This window comes from Chaetodon auriga, chromosome 4 (assembly GCF_051107435.1).
Source record: "Chaetodon auriga isolate fChaAug3 chromosome 4, fChaAug3.hap1, whole genome shotgun sequence".
Classification (NCBI taxonomy): domain Eukaryota; kingdom Metazoa; phylum Chordata; class Actinopteri; order Chaetodontiformes; family Chaetodontidae; genus Chaetodon; species Chaetodon auriga.
In genome coordinates, this window is record NC_135077.1 from 29069271 (window position 1) to 29086832 (window position 17562).

Sequence of the window (17562 nt, forward strand, 5' to 3'; positions counted from 1 at the left end):
CACGTTAAACACTGCAGCAAATATGTTAAATTCCTTTTGTTTACTTTTCATGTCTTAGTTGTATTTTATTAGGCGTGATGACCTGCCTTGCATATTACGCCCATCATGAGTACTCCTTGATGGCAGTTGGTGGAGTGAAAGAGAGTGTGAGGCCTCTGTATGTCAGATCTTTGGTTGGACTATGGGCCTCGGCTAACCCAGATGACATAAGATACCCTGCAGTATGTACAGTGTATGGTATATGATTATAATTCATAAATATACATTATAATTGTATTTGGACCATTCTTTATACTGAGTACTTTTAGCTTTTGAACTTTAAGTTTATTTTGATGTTCATACTTTTGTACAGTTACAAGTAAAATCTTGAATGAAGGCCTTACTCATGACAGAGTGTTTCTACACTGAAGTATTACAACTTTTACTTAAGGTTCCGTCTTTTACCACTGATTCAGTGGTAAAAGACTTGATTCAGTTAACTGCCCATACCATGCCTTTCAGTATTGGTGAAAAGGTTTTAAATGTTATTGAAATGAAAGTGGCACTATAGGAGGAAAAATGCCAATTCTGAGCCCTTCCGCTACCTTACAAAGGTGTAGATCCTTAAAAGAAATAAATAATAATAATAAAAATTATTACATATTGATATTTTCTTTATTCCATGTGGATATTCCATGTCTACTATGATCTTCTTCAGTAATATGTAATATAAATGATTTCTGGAATAACAACAGCAACAGGTCTTTTGTTACAAATAGAATTGATTGACATCATATTTTAACAGCTTTATGAAGAGCTACAGATGTGTATAACATGGTTCAGACACTGAGTGGATATGACATGAAAATACAGTAACAGACCTAAAAATTAATATCGTTACATTAGTGTATGATTAATGTTTTTCTTCTCCTTCTTCTTTTAGGAATGATATTGAGAGATGTGTCAGAAATAACAACATCCATCACAAGAAGCTCATAACAGTTCCCATCTTCCCGACCTGGTGAGGCTGCAGTGCGTGGAACTGAATAACAATCCTGAAAATCAGAACAAAACTGTTAATCATGTACCTAATGCATTCATTCAAATATGGAAATACAGTTTGGAACATTGAAATTCCCCTAAACTGCTTTGTTGTGTTTCAAGGATTACGGAGTGCTGCTCTCATTCCTAGAGTTAATTTAAGTTGTGGTTAATCACTTCTTGTGAGAAAATTCAACTAATTAATGAAGTGAGAGTCCTCAATGTTAAGGTATGCTGTAGTTTTAATTCAGAGAGTTTATCCTGGATAACACAGAGTTTCACTTGTCTACAGACAAAAAAAGAGCAGCCGCATGATAAACAAAAAATGACAATGGTAGCAAAGACTCTGGTCCTGGACCCAAGGTGATATACTGTACTTGAATTACTGAATTGAATTTAAGATAAGACACAACAGTCTTTTTACCAGAGCCCTGCATTGATATGTGTGTGAGATTGTTCTGATGCCTTGTTGTTAATAGGCTCTGTGCACAAGCCTCGTGACGTACTTCCGATTCCGCCTGAAATCGGCAAACCAGTTTCCGGTTTACTTCCCTCTCCAGTCAAAACAGCGCTAAAATAAATACAAGGAATGAAAAATGAATAAACATCCACGAAAGAAGACGAAGTATAATGTGAGGGGGACTTTTAAGTTCCAGAAGACGGTGGGTGGCTCTAATGAGCACTGTTGTGTGCCACTTTGTGCCGGCTCAAGTCGCTGTAACAGCGAGCTTAGCTTCCACTGCTTCCCGAGGGACACCGAACTTCGTGCACAGTGGCTGCAGAAAATATGCAGGACGGGATTTTCGGTAACTCAGCATACGAAGGTATGCAGCCGACATTTCGAAAATGCCCAAATTCGAAATACCCCCAAAGGTAGACGGGTTTTAGCAGCAAACGCAGTGCCAACACTGTTTGAATGGAACAGTTACACAGCAACCAAGACAAGAGCCGGTGTTTGGGATCGCCGCCCTCGACTGACATCAAGCCGAGAAACATCACCTGTGCCCTGATCTTTGTCTGACACTGAAATGGACATAAAGTCAACACAGTTAGCACAACAAGTAACAGTAAAGAACATACGTTGCTAACGTCAGCTAGTCATCACAATGAACTTTACAAGATGCCTGCAAAATCTGTCAAAGATATCTATCAACGATGTTCATCGTATCGTGGATGCCCACTCTCCTGCTCCGAAGAGCAAACGGGAAAAAGGGTTTCGTCTCTACATCTCTGGTTACGTTCACCAGTACGAGGATAAGTGATTTATTGGTGACGTTAGCTGACTAGCTGACGTTAGCAACGTGCTAATTTTTTAGTTTTGTGTTTGCTTCGTATGTTCTTTACTGTTGCTAACTGTGTTGACTTTATGTCCATTTCAGTGTCAGACAAAGATCAGGGCACAGGTGATGTTTCTCGGCTTGATGTCAGTCGAGGGCGGCGATCCCAAACACCGGCTCTTGTCTTGGTTGCTGTGTAACTGTTCCATTCAAACAGTGTTGGCACTGCGTTTGCTGCTAAAACCCGTCTACCTTTGGGGGTATTTCGAATTTGGGCATTTTCGAAATGTCGGCTGCATACCTTCGTATGCTGAGTTACCGAAAATCCCGTCCTGCATATTTTCTGCAGCCACTGTGCACGAAGTTCGGTGTCCCTCGGGAAGCAGTGGAAGCTAAGCTCGCTGTTACAGCGACTTGAGCCGGCACAAAGTGGCACACAACAGTGCTCATTAGAGCCACCCACCGTCTTCTGGAACTTAAAAGTCCCCCTCACATTATACTTCGTCTTCTTTCGTGGATGTTTATTCATTTTTCATTCCTTGTATTTATTTTAGCGCTGTTTTGACTGGAGAGGGAAGTAAACCGGAAACTGGTTTGCCGATTTCAGGCGGAATCGGAAGTACGTCACGAGGCTTGTGCACAGAGCCTATTGGGCAGATCAACTCAAGCTGGACATTATAACCGATTTCAGAGCAAAAACGTTACCTGTAGAATTAGGGCTAATTTCAGTTTGGGCTGAAAGATAATTCTACATACCTGTAATCTGTGTGTCTAATGTAAGGGCAGAGTCCAGCCAAAGAACAGTGACAGTATGCACGAGCACAACAGAGATTTCGTGAGAGCTCACCTGTCTTCAGTCAGACCAAGTTCTCTGGTCAGAAACTCAAAGATCTTGGCACTGTGTTCCTTGTTCTTGTCAGCAGTGTCAGTCACACCGATAGCTGACACTGACAGCATCACACATGGAGAGCAAGAACCAGCTATGAAAATCAGCAGCCCAGGCTTCACCACCACGTTCATCCTCTGAAAGACAACCACCATGACTAATATTAGGGAGGATAAAGCAGTTGAATATTACTCATGGACATGACAGAGAGGGAAAATCTGTTTTTGTTTACATTTGAAACACATGTCTATAAAACGAAGACAACGTAAGCACATTTCCCAATGAAAAGGTCAAAGTTCATTCTCCTGTGTGTTTAAACCTTTGCAAGTGTCCTTGAGCAGCGCACTGAACTCTGCATGAACAGAGTCTTTACTGGAACTGCGTGAGGGAGTGAATCTTGAAAGATCAAATCCAGTTACTAAGAACAGAACCAATTTTTCTGGTAACTGTAACTCTTGTCCTCTGTCATTTTTACATACATGTGCATGCAGTCTGGATATTCTCACAGAGAAAAATGAAGCACACACTCTGCAGGTATGAAAGTTTGTTATAGTAGACACAATTGTTTATGTACATTTGTATTATTAGAATATATTGTAGATCCTAATAATGTATTCATACTCAGTTATAAACATAGTTACTTCTGTGTGTGTGTCCACATTAGACAAAGCTAGTTTTTCAGGTTTGGGGCGGTCCTGAGCAGATCTGAGTCTTCACGAGAGTCAGTTTTGAAAAGAGCTGCTCACAAAAGTGGGTCGCTACTTTGCAGCTCAATGATTTCATGTTGTCAAGCACATCAGCTGGTTCCACATTAAACAGGGTAGCAAATATGTTCAGTTCCTTTTGTCTGCTTTCGTGTCCTGAAACCTCTCACCAAATGCTTTGAAGGAGTTTGCAGTCACCTGCATATTCAGATCTGACACACCGGAGGTCCTCCAGCCCTGCTTTGGACAAAACTCTTCGGGACCACACAGGGTATTTCAAAGTGTATTTAATTGGGCTATTAATTCAACTAAACATATCACACACTTTTTGGATCTTTACGTTGCCTACATAGGCCTCTCTGTCTTCAATTCAAACCGGAAAATTATATGGTATTGTATGGTAATTATATGGTTTCAAACTCCCCGAACGTAAAGGGACCACAGGCTTCGAATTTGAATAACTGCCCCTGCTCCAAGCAGAATACAGCCTCAAATGTACTCACGTCCTCTGGTTTTCCCAGAGTAGCCGCGACGGTGGAGATCAGCTTCTTCACAAAGTCCTCAGAGAATGAGCTGGCCGGTAAGTTACTTTGGATGTCAATAAAAGGCATATTTACAACCGCTAAAAACCAAGTCAGCCGGCAAATCTGTATTGAGACGTAGACAGAAGACCAGCGGTAACGCAGCAAACAGCTTCTTCCGTTATCACTTTCAAAATATTTGCGGTGCCTTAGAATGATTACGTCAAACTGCTGCTGCTGCTGCTTGTACGTTTTGCTAATTTGTAGTCAGTATTGATATTAATAGTTTCTAATTTAGGATGTTAATTTGTAATGCTAATCAGTCATGGTTTTGTCAAGGGAAACAACAATTGGAGATTAAAGCTGCCATTTATTATGGTCTATGACTTTTATGTTTCTGTCAAATCACGGTTTTATTTTGAAAGCAGAACCGGATGTACCTATGTACATATATGGGATTTCAGATAGAAATGATAACTTTAAGGCATCGATGTACATCTCGCGATACTTCAAGGTAGGGGCTGTTTAGTGTAGGAAAGACCGGTTTGCAACTGTCTTGAACAACGTTACTGAAATTGTACAATGCCCAAACCTTGCACACAAACATGGCGAAATTTACAGTCGTTTCATTAATTGAAATCTATGGGAACAATTGTGGTAAACAAATATAGCATACATCATTTGTTATAAAAGGGGGTAGAGTCTCGTATTAAAAATAAGTCATCTCATACACAAAGGGAAATACAATTTCGTATAAAAAAATTAATCAATATACGAACGATGAAATACGAAATTTTATATCAATTTGCTGATTCAGTGGAAAAAAAACTTTTAGACTGTCAAACAGTTTTTGTGCCATTTCACTTTTCCTTAACTGGAAAGACTTTAAGTACAACTTATAGTCATTCAAAAAGGTGACAAACACAGGGGATGATTTAAGAGCTCCATTTTTGAGTATGAAGAATTTAGCTGAACACAGAATCACACTGATACAGAGTTCATCATTTTTGTTCATCAGTAAAATACCAAATATAACATTTTATTTGGAGATTGGAAAGATGAGATTTTTGATTTTATCCATCTATGAATATCAACCCAGAATTTATTGGTCATATTACATGAGAAAAATATGTGGTCTGTAGTTCCAATGTCATTTCTACAGAATGAGCATAATCATCAATGTTAAAATGCAGCCTCAGTAATTCTTTGGAGGGGATAAATGTTGTTCATAATTTTGAAATGTGTTTCTTTTCTTTTAAGGGGTACAGGAAATTTCAGATACATAGTTCTTAACCTATTAACTGAATTTTCATCATCGAATGGTATTTTTGTTATTTTTTACTAAGGAATAAGTTTTCAGTGAGACACATTCTATACACACACACACACACACACACACACACACACAACAGTTTAACTTTGCCATGAGTTTAACTTTACCTTACATTCTCTTATTTTAATTTCTAGATTCAGTGATTGACTTAAATTTTTGTTCCTGCGTTGAGGGATTCCTACATTGATCTTAAAACTGGGGGCATAGTTCTTAGGTAGCATAACACAACTGTTGATATTCAGATATAGTCCATTAACAAAATTCCTAAATTTTCATCCAAAGCCTAAATGTTCAAGTACTGCAAAGATGAAAGGGTGTTCCACAGAGTTGAAAACTTTATTTCTAGAAATCTAAGAATACAAAAAATCCATCATCCTCAATAAGATATCTATATTTAATAATATCCATTGGTAATCTAATATTATGGATTGATATGGTTTCCAGGATTCTCTGGTTGGTGGTCAAGTGGTCTTCCTCGACCTAGCCAATGCATTTAGCATTTATCAGACTTCTGAGGGAACTCGGATGCCACGGTCAGGCTGTCCAGAAGACCATCAGAGCACTCTTAAGCCTGGTTTATGCTTCTGCGTCGCGGCGACGCTGTACCTATGGCGTACACCCGACGCCGTCACTGAGCATTCATAGTTCTGCGTCGAGGGAACGCGTTGCTCCGCAATTCACCGCCAAGCCGCTAGGGGGGTGTGGCTGTGTCTTTGTATGGTTTTGGGGGGCTCTTGTCAGATTCCTTGGTTTTCTTCTGGTCAGAGACAACAATGGCGACTGAGATGGAGCCGCAAAGAGGAGTTGTAGAGGTGGTCGCACTTGCGTACCTCCTCGATAATTCTTTCTTTGGCTTGGTCCATTTTTTCTTGTAGCTCTCACCACAGAAACTTTGAAAATGGCGGTGTTGTTGTGCTGCGACCATAGGGCTGCGACTGAACCGGAAATTACGTTCTGAGCGGACCAATCACAGTCCTCGACGTTCATGTCACGATGCGTCGATGCGACGCATAGTCAGGATTTTTTGGAGGTGCATGTCAGGCTAGGGCATAGGGTCCACGTAGGGGTCTGCGTCGACGGCGTAGGTACGGCGTCGACACGACGCAGAAGCATAAACCAGGCTTTAGAGGCAGCTGAGAGGATCTGGCTCAAGTGGAATGAAAATAAAGCACAGGACATCAAAGCAACTGACCTTGTAAAGCAGGAGCTGGAACAGCTTTGATGAAAGAACCCCCATCAACCTCTCTGCCATAGGTTGAACTTCAGGGTGATTGAGTGCAGAACACATGCTGAGGCCTGATCAGCCTGCAGTGGGCCACCTTGAGGAGGGTGTATGGTGATGAAAGGCCAAAACACCCAGTGAAACAGGGATCACTGCTGAAGATGTGCCCTGTGCCCAATCGTCCTATCTGTTGATTGTCTACCATTCCTGTGTAAGTGTGAATGCTCACCTATTGGCACCATAGGACAATTAACACCCCATCCTGTGTATTTCTGATTCTGATTCTGAAATTCCTGCCCGGTTACTCTTTGCTAGGGATCACAAAGATTGGACTGTTGATGATTGGGCTGAGGTTCTCTTCAGTGATGAATCCGATTTTGAGTTGATGCCCACTCCAGCCAACTTACTGGTTAGAAGGAAGCCTGGAGAAGCCTACAAACCAGACTGTCTTGCCCCTACAGTAAAACATGGGGGTGGATCGGTGATGATCTGGGGTTGTTTCAGTATGGGTGGAACAGAGCAAATGCAATTGTGTGAATGGTGAATGAACCAGGTCACGTACAGGGCTACTCTTGAAAACAGTCTTATTCCATCAGTTGATAAACTCTTTCCTGCCTCGAATGACTGGATTTTCCAACAAGACAATGCCCCTTGCCACACGGCAAGGTCAGTTAAAGCCTGGATGGAGAACCAGAACATTCAAACCATGCCTTGGCCTGCTCAATCACCAGATCTAAATCCAATTGAAAACCAGTAGAACATCATCAAACTCAAAATGGAGAACCACAAGCCCAAAAACAAAGCAAATTTGTTTGAATTTTTGCAACAGAAATGTCAGAAACTGGTGGAGAACATGCCAAGACGCATGGCTGCAGTCATCAAAAACAATGGTTATGCAATCAAGTACTAACTCATGTGTGTATCATGTGACTAACAGACAGAAAAGAAAGAATGGAATGCCTAAAAGCACTGTTTTTGGCAGTACAATGCCATAGCTATTGATGTAAGAACTTAAGTGATTTTGGTTATTATCAAGAAAACCATGGAAAATGGCTAGATATCAGCTCTCTAATTAAACTCTTATGAGCTATTTCTGTTGTTATCATTATATTTGTCCAAACAAATGTACCTTTAGTTGTACCAGGCATTAAAATGAACAAGAAATTGAAGAAAACAATATACATACATACATACATACATACATATATATATACACATATACACATATACACATACATACATACATACATACATACATACATACATACATACACACAACAGGTGTTGTAAAAATTGTATGGAAAACAGAAGACAGAAGTTGTTTTCCAGGCCTCTTGACTGACAGCAACCTAACCTCCTATTGCATGTTGTGGTGGGTGCTGGCACAGGGGAGAAGAAGAACAACAGTTTCATTAAAAGAGCCGTTTAAAATGGAGTCACAAGGTGATTAGGGAGGGGTGCTCCCAGAGAAAAACCTTGAAAGGTGTTTGTAAAAGACTAATGAAAATAAGATGGGTAGAACAAAATGGCCAATAAGACACAGGGTGGGACCGTTATTTTAGTTTTAAGAGTGGTCCCCGGCACAGGTGGGGCAGCAAGAATATAATGTAACTGAAAGATACATATAAAAGAGGGGGATAAGTGCGTAAAATAAGTGGAATCTTTTAAATAAAAGAACACAAATATGAGTAATAAGAGCGCTCTAAAATTTAAACAATCCAGTAATAAGTAAAAAATAAAACATTAAGATTATAATAGACACTTATAAATGAATAAATTAGTATAAAATTCATAAAAGAAAACAGTCATAAAATATCTCAATCTCCTTTAAAAATAAGAAGAGGGGTGAAAAAGAAAGGAAGAGAGGTTAGTATTCAGTTAAAGTCAGTGATGGATGGATCATTTTTAGAATTTTTCATTTAATCCTGTAGGTTGGATAGTGCTTAGTTGATAGATCCATCTTCTCTCTGCCGCCCGTCGCTGCGCCGTGGACCACCTCTGGTTACTCTCCAGGCCCATACTTTGAAGGTTGTGGGGGCCATAAAGTTTAAAATGGGTGTATAAGGTATTTGTGCCGTTCCCACTGTTCATCTTAAAAATATGCTGTTTGATTCTTAAAATTAATTGATTGCCCATCTCACCCACATACGTTTGTGGCAGGCCTTGCATCTAATGGCATAAATGACATTTTTCGTCGCAGGTTTCAAGGCCTGCCACAGATTAAAACCAATTTTCGAATAGGGATTAAAAATGTGGGGGAGACGGACAAATGCAATTTCCGAGCCTCGAAGCGCCTCCTCCTTCCTGGTGCTTTTATTCAAATTTGTGTGCACCAGGATATCTTTTAAATTTTTGTTCTTTCGGTAGGCCGAGATCATGCGGCACCCACTCAACAACGATGAAAACCAGAAGTTAAAATGACCGTGGCCCCCAAGGCTTTAGCAAAAGCCTTCCAAACTTGAGAAACACATTGGGGACCACAGTCAGAAACAATGTCTGTGGGGATTCCATGTAACCTACTGATGTGTTGACTTAATAGCTCAGTGGTTTCGAAGGCAGATGGAAGTTTGTGAAGGGGAATGAAGTGTGCAGCCTTAGAGAAACGATCGTATAACATAACGTATAACAGTATTACCTTTTGATGAAGACAAACCAGTGACAAAGTCCATGGCAATGTGGGACCAGGTTCTTCCAGGGACAGGCAGAGGATGGTGCCTGATGGGAGGCTCTGCTCTGTGCACAGATGGTACAGGCGGCAACATACTCACGGGCATCTGCCTCCAGAGACGGCCACCAGAAGTGTTGGCGGAGGAGGGAGATAATGTGGTTGGCTCCAAGATAACAGGTGAGGTGAGTGGAATGGGACCAGTGAAGAACCTTGGACTGATGGAGGGACAGAAAGTTAATTTGGGGGTCCATTACCTGGGTCAGGGTGCTTCCCGAACCACTCCTTCAATTCCCCAGGTGAGAGCTGACATTACCCGATCAGCAGGTAGGATGGTATCAGGTGGAGTTTCAGACTCAGACAGAGAGAACTGACATGATCTGTAGGCGAGAGAAAAATTAAAGTGGCGGAAAAACAGAGCCCATCTGGCTTGTCTGGAGTTCACCCGTTTAGCTGTCTTGATGTATGCCAGAATTTTGTGACCCGTCCATGCAGCAAAGGGCTGTTCAGTTCCTTCCAACCAGTGTCTCCAGTCCTCTAATGTCAGTTTCATGGCTAACAACTCCCGGTTTCCCACATCGTAATTCCATTCTGTGGGGGAGAGATGGCAAGAAAAGAAAGCACAGGGATGCAAGCAGTTCTCTGAACCCGCCTTTGAGACAACACTGCCCTCACCCTGGTATCTGAAGCATCCACCTCAACAATTAATTGTTTGTTTGGGTCAGGCTGAACAAGCACTGGGGCTGAAGTGAAAAGCCCCTTAAGCTTGCTGAAAGATCTGTCCACCTTGGAAGAAATTAGAGTAGTCAAAGGGGCGATCTTACTATAGTTCTGGACAAACTGTCGATAGAAGTTTGCAAAACCCAGAAATCCCTGCAAATCCTTTCGGGGGTCCATGACACCGCTCTCACCTTCTCGTCCCCCTCCTTTATGCAAACAAGATGGTAAGCATTACATAGGTCCAACATGGTGGCTTCGTGGAGAAACTCGAAAAGCCTGCTGCTAATGAGTCTTTAAATGTTTGAGACTCAATACAATAGTTTCAAAAGACCAACAGAAAATAAACCCAAGTGATGCCTCTTGCATGGAAAAGACAAGCTTTGTGATTCTCCTTGACTATCCCGAATGTGGGTGATTTTGAAATATGGACTTTTTGGCTCATTGCCAGAAGTTGGCAAGCTAATTGGCAGTCACTCTCAGGCTGGACCGGACCTTTTCTGCTGGTGAGTAACATTTAATATTCTGTGGCCTGTATGGGATTGTGATGGGCTGGATGTGAACCATGGGCTGCCAATTGACGATACGGGCTGGGTCCAGACTGACTTGCTGTTCTGTATGGACTTTGAGAAGGCCTGCTCTAAATGCTAGGAAAAGATGCTTCCCCACAGCCTGTATAAGTTCAAACTAATTCAAATCAAATCAAACTTATTTATATAGCACTTTTCATACATAATAAAATGCAACACAAAGTGCTTTACAACAGCTAAAAACATTACAAATGAAAACAAAACAACAGAGAAAACCCATGCCTCCCACCCTCCGTATGTACTTATAACAGGCCTGTGCTGGAGGACCTCAGTGTCCACGAGGGCTGATACGGTAAAAGCAGCTCAGATAAATCAGAGGGTGCAAGGCCATTAAGACATTTAAAAACTAGTAAAAGAACCTTAAAATCAGTCCTGAAGCAGACAGGGAGCCAATGCAGTGACTTTAAAACTGGTGTAATGTGGGCCCACCCTCTGGTATTCATCAGCATGCGTGCGGCTGGGTTTTGCAGTAATTGGAGGTTTGAAATACTCTTTTTTAGGAGACCAGAGAGCAGGACATTACAGTAATCTAAACGACAGGAAATAAAAGCATGCATAGCACCTCTGTGCTGGCCTGAGAGAGAAACGGGCGGACTCTGGCTATGTTCTTAAAATGATAAAAGCCCATTTTTGTTAAATTTTTGATATGTGGGATAAAAGTCAGCTCAGAGTCAATTCAAAGCACAGTCTAGTCAGCATTTCAAGGTGTTTACCAAGTGGTTGTTCTTGAGTTATTAAATGCATAGGCTTATAATTAGACTCATCACAGTCAGAACCATAATACATCCTGTATTTAGAGAAGATGTGAGACATTTTTAGACAGATGATGTTTTAAATTCAACATATGGTTGAAATTTGAGTGATATGTATAGTACTTTTGTAGCCTATCATGTTATTGATCAAGATGGCGCCACGGACGGCTGCCTCGGTGTGTTAGTGAGAGTTGTTTTGTGTTTTAAACCTGTTTTTTGTGACGGTACCTGGAGCTCTTTCACCAGAGAAGAGCTCATGAACATCAGGGGAGCAACACCAGAGGATTTATTTCCAAAATTTCTGCTCCCAACAGTGGAAATTTTGGACATACTGGTCAAAGGTGTGCTCACCTTTGCTCACGCAGTGAAACGCCGGAGGAGAGGAAAACGGGCCAGTGTGCTCGTGCGCCTTCGCCAGCACGGATTACGCATTATAGGGAATGTTCCTCTCTAACGTGAGTTCATTGCCCAACAAACTGGAGGAATTGCAACTGCTGTTGGGTAAAAACAGGGACTTTTCTTCATCTGCGGTTTTGTGCTTCATCGAGACGTGGCTCTGTGGATTAATACCGGACTCTGCAATGCAGCTGGCTGGCTTCCAACTCCACCGCGCGGACAGAGACACGGAACTTTCCAGCAAAACTAAAGGTGGAGGAATCTGTTTCTACATCAACAGTGGTTGGTGCAACGACGTGACAGTGATCCAGCAGCACTGTTCTCCTGACCTGGAATCTTTCATCATTAACTGTAAGCCTGCCGCACAGCGTATGCTTGCTGACCAGATACTGTGTGTGGAGCGGACCAATCCGGACTCTTTAGTTATTGTCCTTGGCGACTTTAACAAAGGTAACCTCACGCACGAACTCCCTAAATACAGACCGTTAATCAAATGCCCGAACAGAGAGGAGAATATTCTGGATCGCTGTTACACCACAGTCAGGGATGCTTATCACGCCGTCCCCCGTGCTGCACTGGGCCACTCTGACCACGTCATGGTACACCTGATTCCTGCATACAGGCAGAAACTAAAGCTCTGCAAACCTGTAGTGAGGACATCAAGGAAGCGGACCAGCGAGGCTGTGGAGGATCTCCAGGCGTGTTTGGACTCTACTGACTGGGATGTGTTCAGGACTGCTACCAGGAGACAGAACCCCCGGAAAGCAGCTGGACCGGATTCTGTCTCCCCATCTGCCTTGAAGCACTGCGCTGATCAGCTGTCTCCAGTATTCACAGACATTCACTCACTGGAGACATGTCACATGCCAGCCTGCTTCAAGTCTTCAACCATCATTCCTGTTCCCAAGAAGCCAAGGACCACAGGACTTAACGACTTCAGACCTGTCGCCCTGACCTCTGTGGTCATGAAGTGCTCCCACACCTCAAAGACATCACTGACCCTCTCCTGGATCCCCTGCAGTTTGCATACAGAGCCAACAGGTCTGTAGACGATGCAGTCAACTTGGCCCTCCACTTCATCCTCCAGCACCTGGACTCCGCAGGAACCTACACTAGGATCCTGTTTGTGGATTTCAGCTCTGCCTTCAACACCATCATCCCAACTCTGCTTCAGGAGAAGCTCTCCCAGCTGAACGTGCCTGACTCCACTTGCAGGTGGATTACAGACATCCTGTCTGACAGGAAACAGTGCGTGAAGCTGGAGAAACACGGCTCTGACGAAACGACCATCAGCAGTGGATCCCCCCAGGGCTGCGTTCTTTCTCCTCTGCTCTTCTCCCTGTACACAAACAGCTGCACCTGCAGTCACCAGTCTGTCAAGCTCCTGAAGTTTGCGGACGACACCACCCTCATCGGACTCATCTCTGATGGTGATGAGTCCGCCTACAGGTGGGAGGTTGACCATCTGGTGACCTGGTGCAATCTGAACAATCTGGAGCTCAACGCTCTTAAGACAGTGGAGATGGTTGTGGACAACACTTCTACACAGCCATCATTGAGTCCATCCTCACCTCCTCCATCACCATCTGGTATGCTGCTGCCACCGCCAAGGACAAGGGCAGACTGCAGCGTGTCATTTGGTCTGCAGAGAAGGTGATTGGCTGCAATCTCCCATCTTTCCAGGACCTGTACGCCTCCAGGACCCTGAGGCATGCAGAAAAGATTGTGGCTGATCCCTCTCACCCCGGACACAAACTCTTTGAGACACTCCCCTCTGTCAGGAGGCTGCGGTCCATCAGGACCAAAACCTCCCGCCACAAGAACACTTCTTTCCCATCTGCTGTCAGCCTTATCAACAAGGCCCAGAACCCCCCCGGCACTCTTCACACTCCACCTCTGCCTCATCTTGTCACATTGACATAGACACAACTCTATGCGTTACATTAACGCTCAGCTTGGACAGACTGTGTTTCCGGAAACAAACAAACAAACAAACAAAAAACGGACTTGTGTACATATATTTATATTGTTATATTTTGTACTCTTATTTTTAGTAGATGTGTCATACACCAACTTCACCACAACAAGTTCCTCATATGTGTAAAATTGTACTTGGCAATAAAGCTTTTTCTGATTCTGATGCTTATCCTGCATAAATTTAAGTTATTTTTATACAGTCATATTAATTTGAGAATGTTTTACTCTACAGCAGACAGCAAACTTGAACACCAACACATTGCATGTCAAAGCAGCCACAGCAACTACAAAGTCAACAACATGAACTAATGCATGAGACCTGCAAGGAGATAAAGTCGGGGAGACAGCAACTGGTCATGGGCGACATACCTATATTAATTTTTTCTGTGATAGACTGGGCATCAGAGATAAGGAGTTGGAGTCCCAGCTCATTGCTGACTTGAGGTTAGCACAAATTATCCAGAAAATGCCAGTCTGGGGGGTTGCTAAACAAATTAGCTTCCACTTCAACCCACTGGAGTCGCAGGTGGTGAACATTAATGCTAGGAAATGACAAGGGAGCAACACAGCTAAGGAAACACAACATGAGAGTTAACAAGTGCCCGTAAAAACACCCAGAACTGTGTTAAGAGTGTCACCCAGCACTATGATAAAAAGAAGTGCCCTGTTAATAAGGGTACATGTAAAAAGTGCAACAGGCAAAGATGCTGCCAAATACCACAAGGATGGATGAACAAATACTACCCAAATACTGGGTGAAAGGCCAGTGCTCATATTCTAAGGCAGCAGGTGAGTCTTGATTGCCTGACTGAGAGAAGGTGTGCTCAGCAGAGGACGACGCTGGATCTGACCTGCCAGCCATGCCCTGCAGTAAAACATACACATACAACAGACAGGACACAAAGGGAAAAGGAGGGGAAAACTGCAGATTCCCACAAGTCAAGATTTGTGGTCCTGAACCTGTCGTGATGTAGCCACTGGTGCAGTATAGCTGCTTGTGTTGTAATTGGACAATAGATATTTATTGATTGAAGGATTAATGATTGTTGATCAGTATAGCTGAAGTTAAAAAAAAAAAGGTTTAAAGAGCTGCTGTGATTGTGATTCTATGATTCTGAGATTATTTGTGCTTATATGTGGTGGTAATACCAGGTTGTGAGAGTCAATGCTTGGATTCAACCCTTCATTGTTCACTTGATAAATATAAAATTGCATTTTAAACATTGGCATTTTAAGTAACCAGCCCTTCAGAGACTGTATCCACAGTGCAGTTAGTGGCCCCTGATCAGGGTGGTTCCCCGTTATTATGAATTCATGATAATTTTATTGATATTAATACAGTTATTGGTGTAAATAAATATCCTTATATCTGCTAATAACCAAACATGCTCCTATTAGATCCCAACAGTGAAATGCAGAGAGCCAACCGGTCAAAGTGATGACCAAAAACTTCACAGGACATAGTAACAAAGGTAACTCGGTGCAAGTTTTGCAGGAATAAAAGAAGCACACAGCCACTAAAAAGCTACTAATGCAAACTGTGTTGCCTTCCAGACCATGGCGAAAAATAGGTCTGTGTAGGTTATCTGATAATGTGAGGCTACTACTCCAGGCACTTAGAGATCCTTTGCCAACCAGTATTCTGATCATAGAAAAGCTAGTAGCCACCTTTGCATAGTATGGTGTTCCAGAGGGGCTAGCAAGTGACAATGGATCCAGCAAGCTTCAGAGGAGTTCAGACAGTACAGTAAGAAAAATGATTATATTCATGTAACATCAGGTCTGCATTACTCCCAGAGTAACGGACAGGCTAAGAGAGCTGCACAGGTAGCAAAAGACTCAGATACCTGGTTGAAAGTGAAATGCTGTCCACATCCCTACAATATGTAAATGGAAACAGAAAAGGCCATATAACTTTGGCACTATGTATTTTATGTATTACTTAAAGTATATGTACACATCACTTCCACATTATGCTTCAATTGTGATTTTGAGAGAAGCTACTGGCAAGTGAGACAGTTGATGGGACTGGGTGATTGAGAAAATGGATGAGAGAGATAGTGTTATGTGGATTATGTTAGGACTTAAACGCAGACTCAGAAGGGGAGTGACCAGTTAACCATTTATTGTAACAATGGGGGTTTCCAAATACTCAGATGAATGGTTAGGAGAGAGTTTTCTGCGAGCATGGAAAGCACGGGGTCCAGGGGTGATGAGGGGATCCGGAGAGCGTAGATGCGAGGTGGATGAATACCTGCTGGGTGGGATGACACGTGGTGGTGAGGCACTGGTGAAAATACTGGGGTGGCATTTGTGGGCTTGAGGCTGGTGGCGGAGTGAGGTTGAGTGGTGAGGTGGCAGGGACACTGGTGCTGGGAGCTGGAAGCCGGAACAGGAGGACCCTCTGAGGAAGCAAGGAAAAAAGAACACGTGAGAAATCACATGCAAGACGAGATGTAGCGTATAACTAATTAGATTAATTAGTTATACTAATTAGAAAACACAAAAGATAGCCGACTATACCACTGAGTGGCGGAAATAATCTGGCAACGAGTCCTTCGCTGTTCGCTGTCTATATCCCATCTGGGATTGTGATTGGGACCAGCTGTGTCGGGGCCAGCTCCCAAACCACGCCCAGCCTCTGCTGAGAGAGGACAAACGAAAAAACAAGCCCCACACAACTCCACAGAAAACAAAGCACAGACGTACCACAAATCACCACAGATAGTGTCAATACAGTCATTGGTGGAGCATGTTTCTGCACCTCTTGTGCAGAGAGCTTGGCAGATTTGTAATTTTTCCCTCTGGCTAAGGTTAGATTCACTAAAATCCATGTGGAATATTTTACAAATGCATGACTTTGACCCGTGTTGTTCTTCATTAAGCATTTGTAAACCTTAAAGCAAACAAATGTCATTTATTAAGTGCACTGACAGTATCGACACGCACACCTACATCTAGGGAGCAGGTTATTGTAAAGGTGTCCAAGGATTATGGGACTGCAATAAACAATGGTCACACAAACAGACACCTTGGCTGGAGGAACACACACACACACACACACACACACACACACACACACACACACACACACACACACACACAGAGGACAACTACTGTCACATGCACACGACATTCTTCCTAGTACAGAAGGAGACACACAGAAGAAAGAGATGTGTTACCTGTTAAAAAGAATTAAAATGATACAAATAAAAAGTAAAAAAAAAGAAAAAAAAAAGACATCTTCAGGAAAAAAGAGATTATTACCAGTTACTTGTAAAGTGGTGTTCTGAAAATATGAGAACATATCTTTGAGCCTAATGGATAGATTTCCATCTATTTTCTGTGTTAACATTGTCAGAACAGTGCATTTAATGCCGCTGAGGTTTCTGGGTTTTCAGTGTCCTTAAACATGGTAAGATGACAAGCAGGCATTACAGTATCCATCTGCATTTAGCTGGATATGAATTACAAGAGCTGCTTTGCCATGTAGCTAGCTAGC

The 17562-nt window shown here is 42.6% G+C and overlaps 1 protein-coding gene and 1 long non-coding RNA gene across 4 annotated transcripts; both read right to left on the minus strand.

Annotated features, from left to right (window-relative positions):
• Positions 1–306: 306 nt before the first annotated feature.
• On the minus strand, positions 307–4579 carry ddt (D-dopachrome tautomerase). Its single transcript, XM_076728778.1, has 3 exons — positions 4391–4579; positions 3145–3320; positions 307–1034 (listed from the first exon to the last, which is right to left on the minus strand). Exons 1-3 carry the CDS (start codon positions 4496–4498, stop codon positions 962–964), a joined length of 357 nt encoding a protein of 118 aa, XP_076584893.1. The 5' UTR covers positions 4499–4579; the 3' UTR covers positions 307–961.
• A 5093-nt stretch (positions 4580–9672) lies between these two features.
• Positions 9673–17562, minus strand: LOC143320183 (uncharacterized). Of its 3 annotated transcripts, XR_013077126.1 has the most exons (4): positions 16584–17562; positions 16315–16464; positions 10112–10219; positions 9673–10008 (listed from the first exon to the last, which is right to left on the minus strand). It is a non-coding gene; the product is annotated as an uncharacterized LOC143320183 (long non-coding RNA). The 3 variants fall into 3 exon arrangements; XR_013077128.1 differs by lacking the exon at positions 10112–10219; XR_013077127.1 differs by lacking the exon at positions 9673–10008 and having other exon boundaries at positions 10038–10219.

Coding starts and splice junctions, on each gene's coding strand:
- ddt (XM_076728778.1), bottom strand. CDS start 4,498: ATGCCTTTTATTGACATCCAAAGTAACTTACCGGCCAGCTCATTCTCT. Junction 3,321..4,390: donor CTCTGGGAAAACCAGAGGAC/GTGAGTACATTT, acceptor GTTGTCTTTCAG/AGGATGAACGTGGTGGTGAA. Junction 1,035..3,144: donor CTTGGTCTGACTGAAGACAG/GTGAGCTCTCAC, acceptor TCTGATTTTCAG/GATTGTTATTCAGTTCCACG.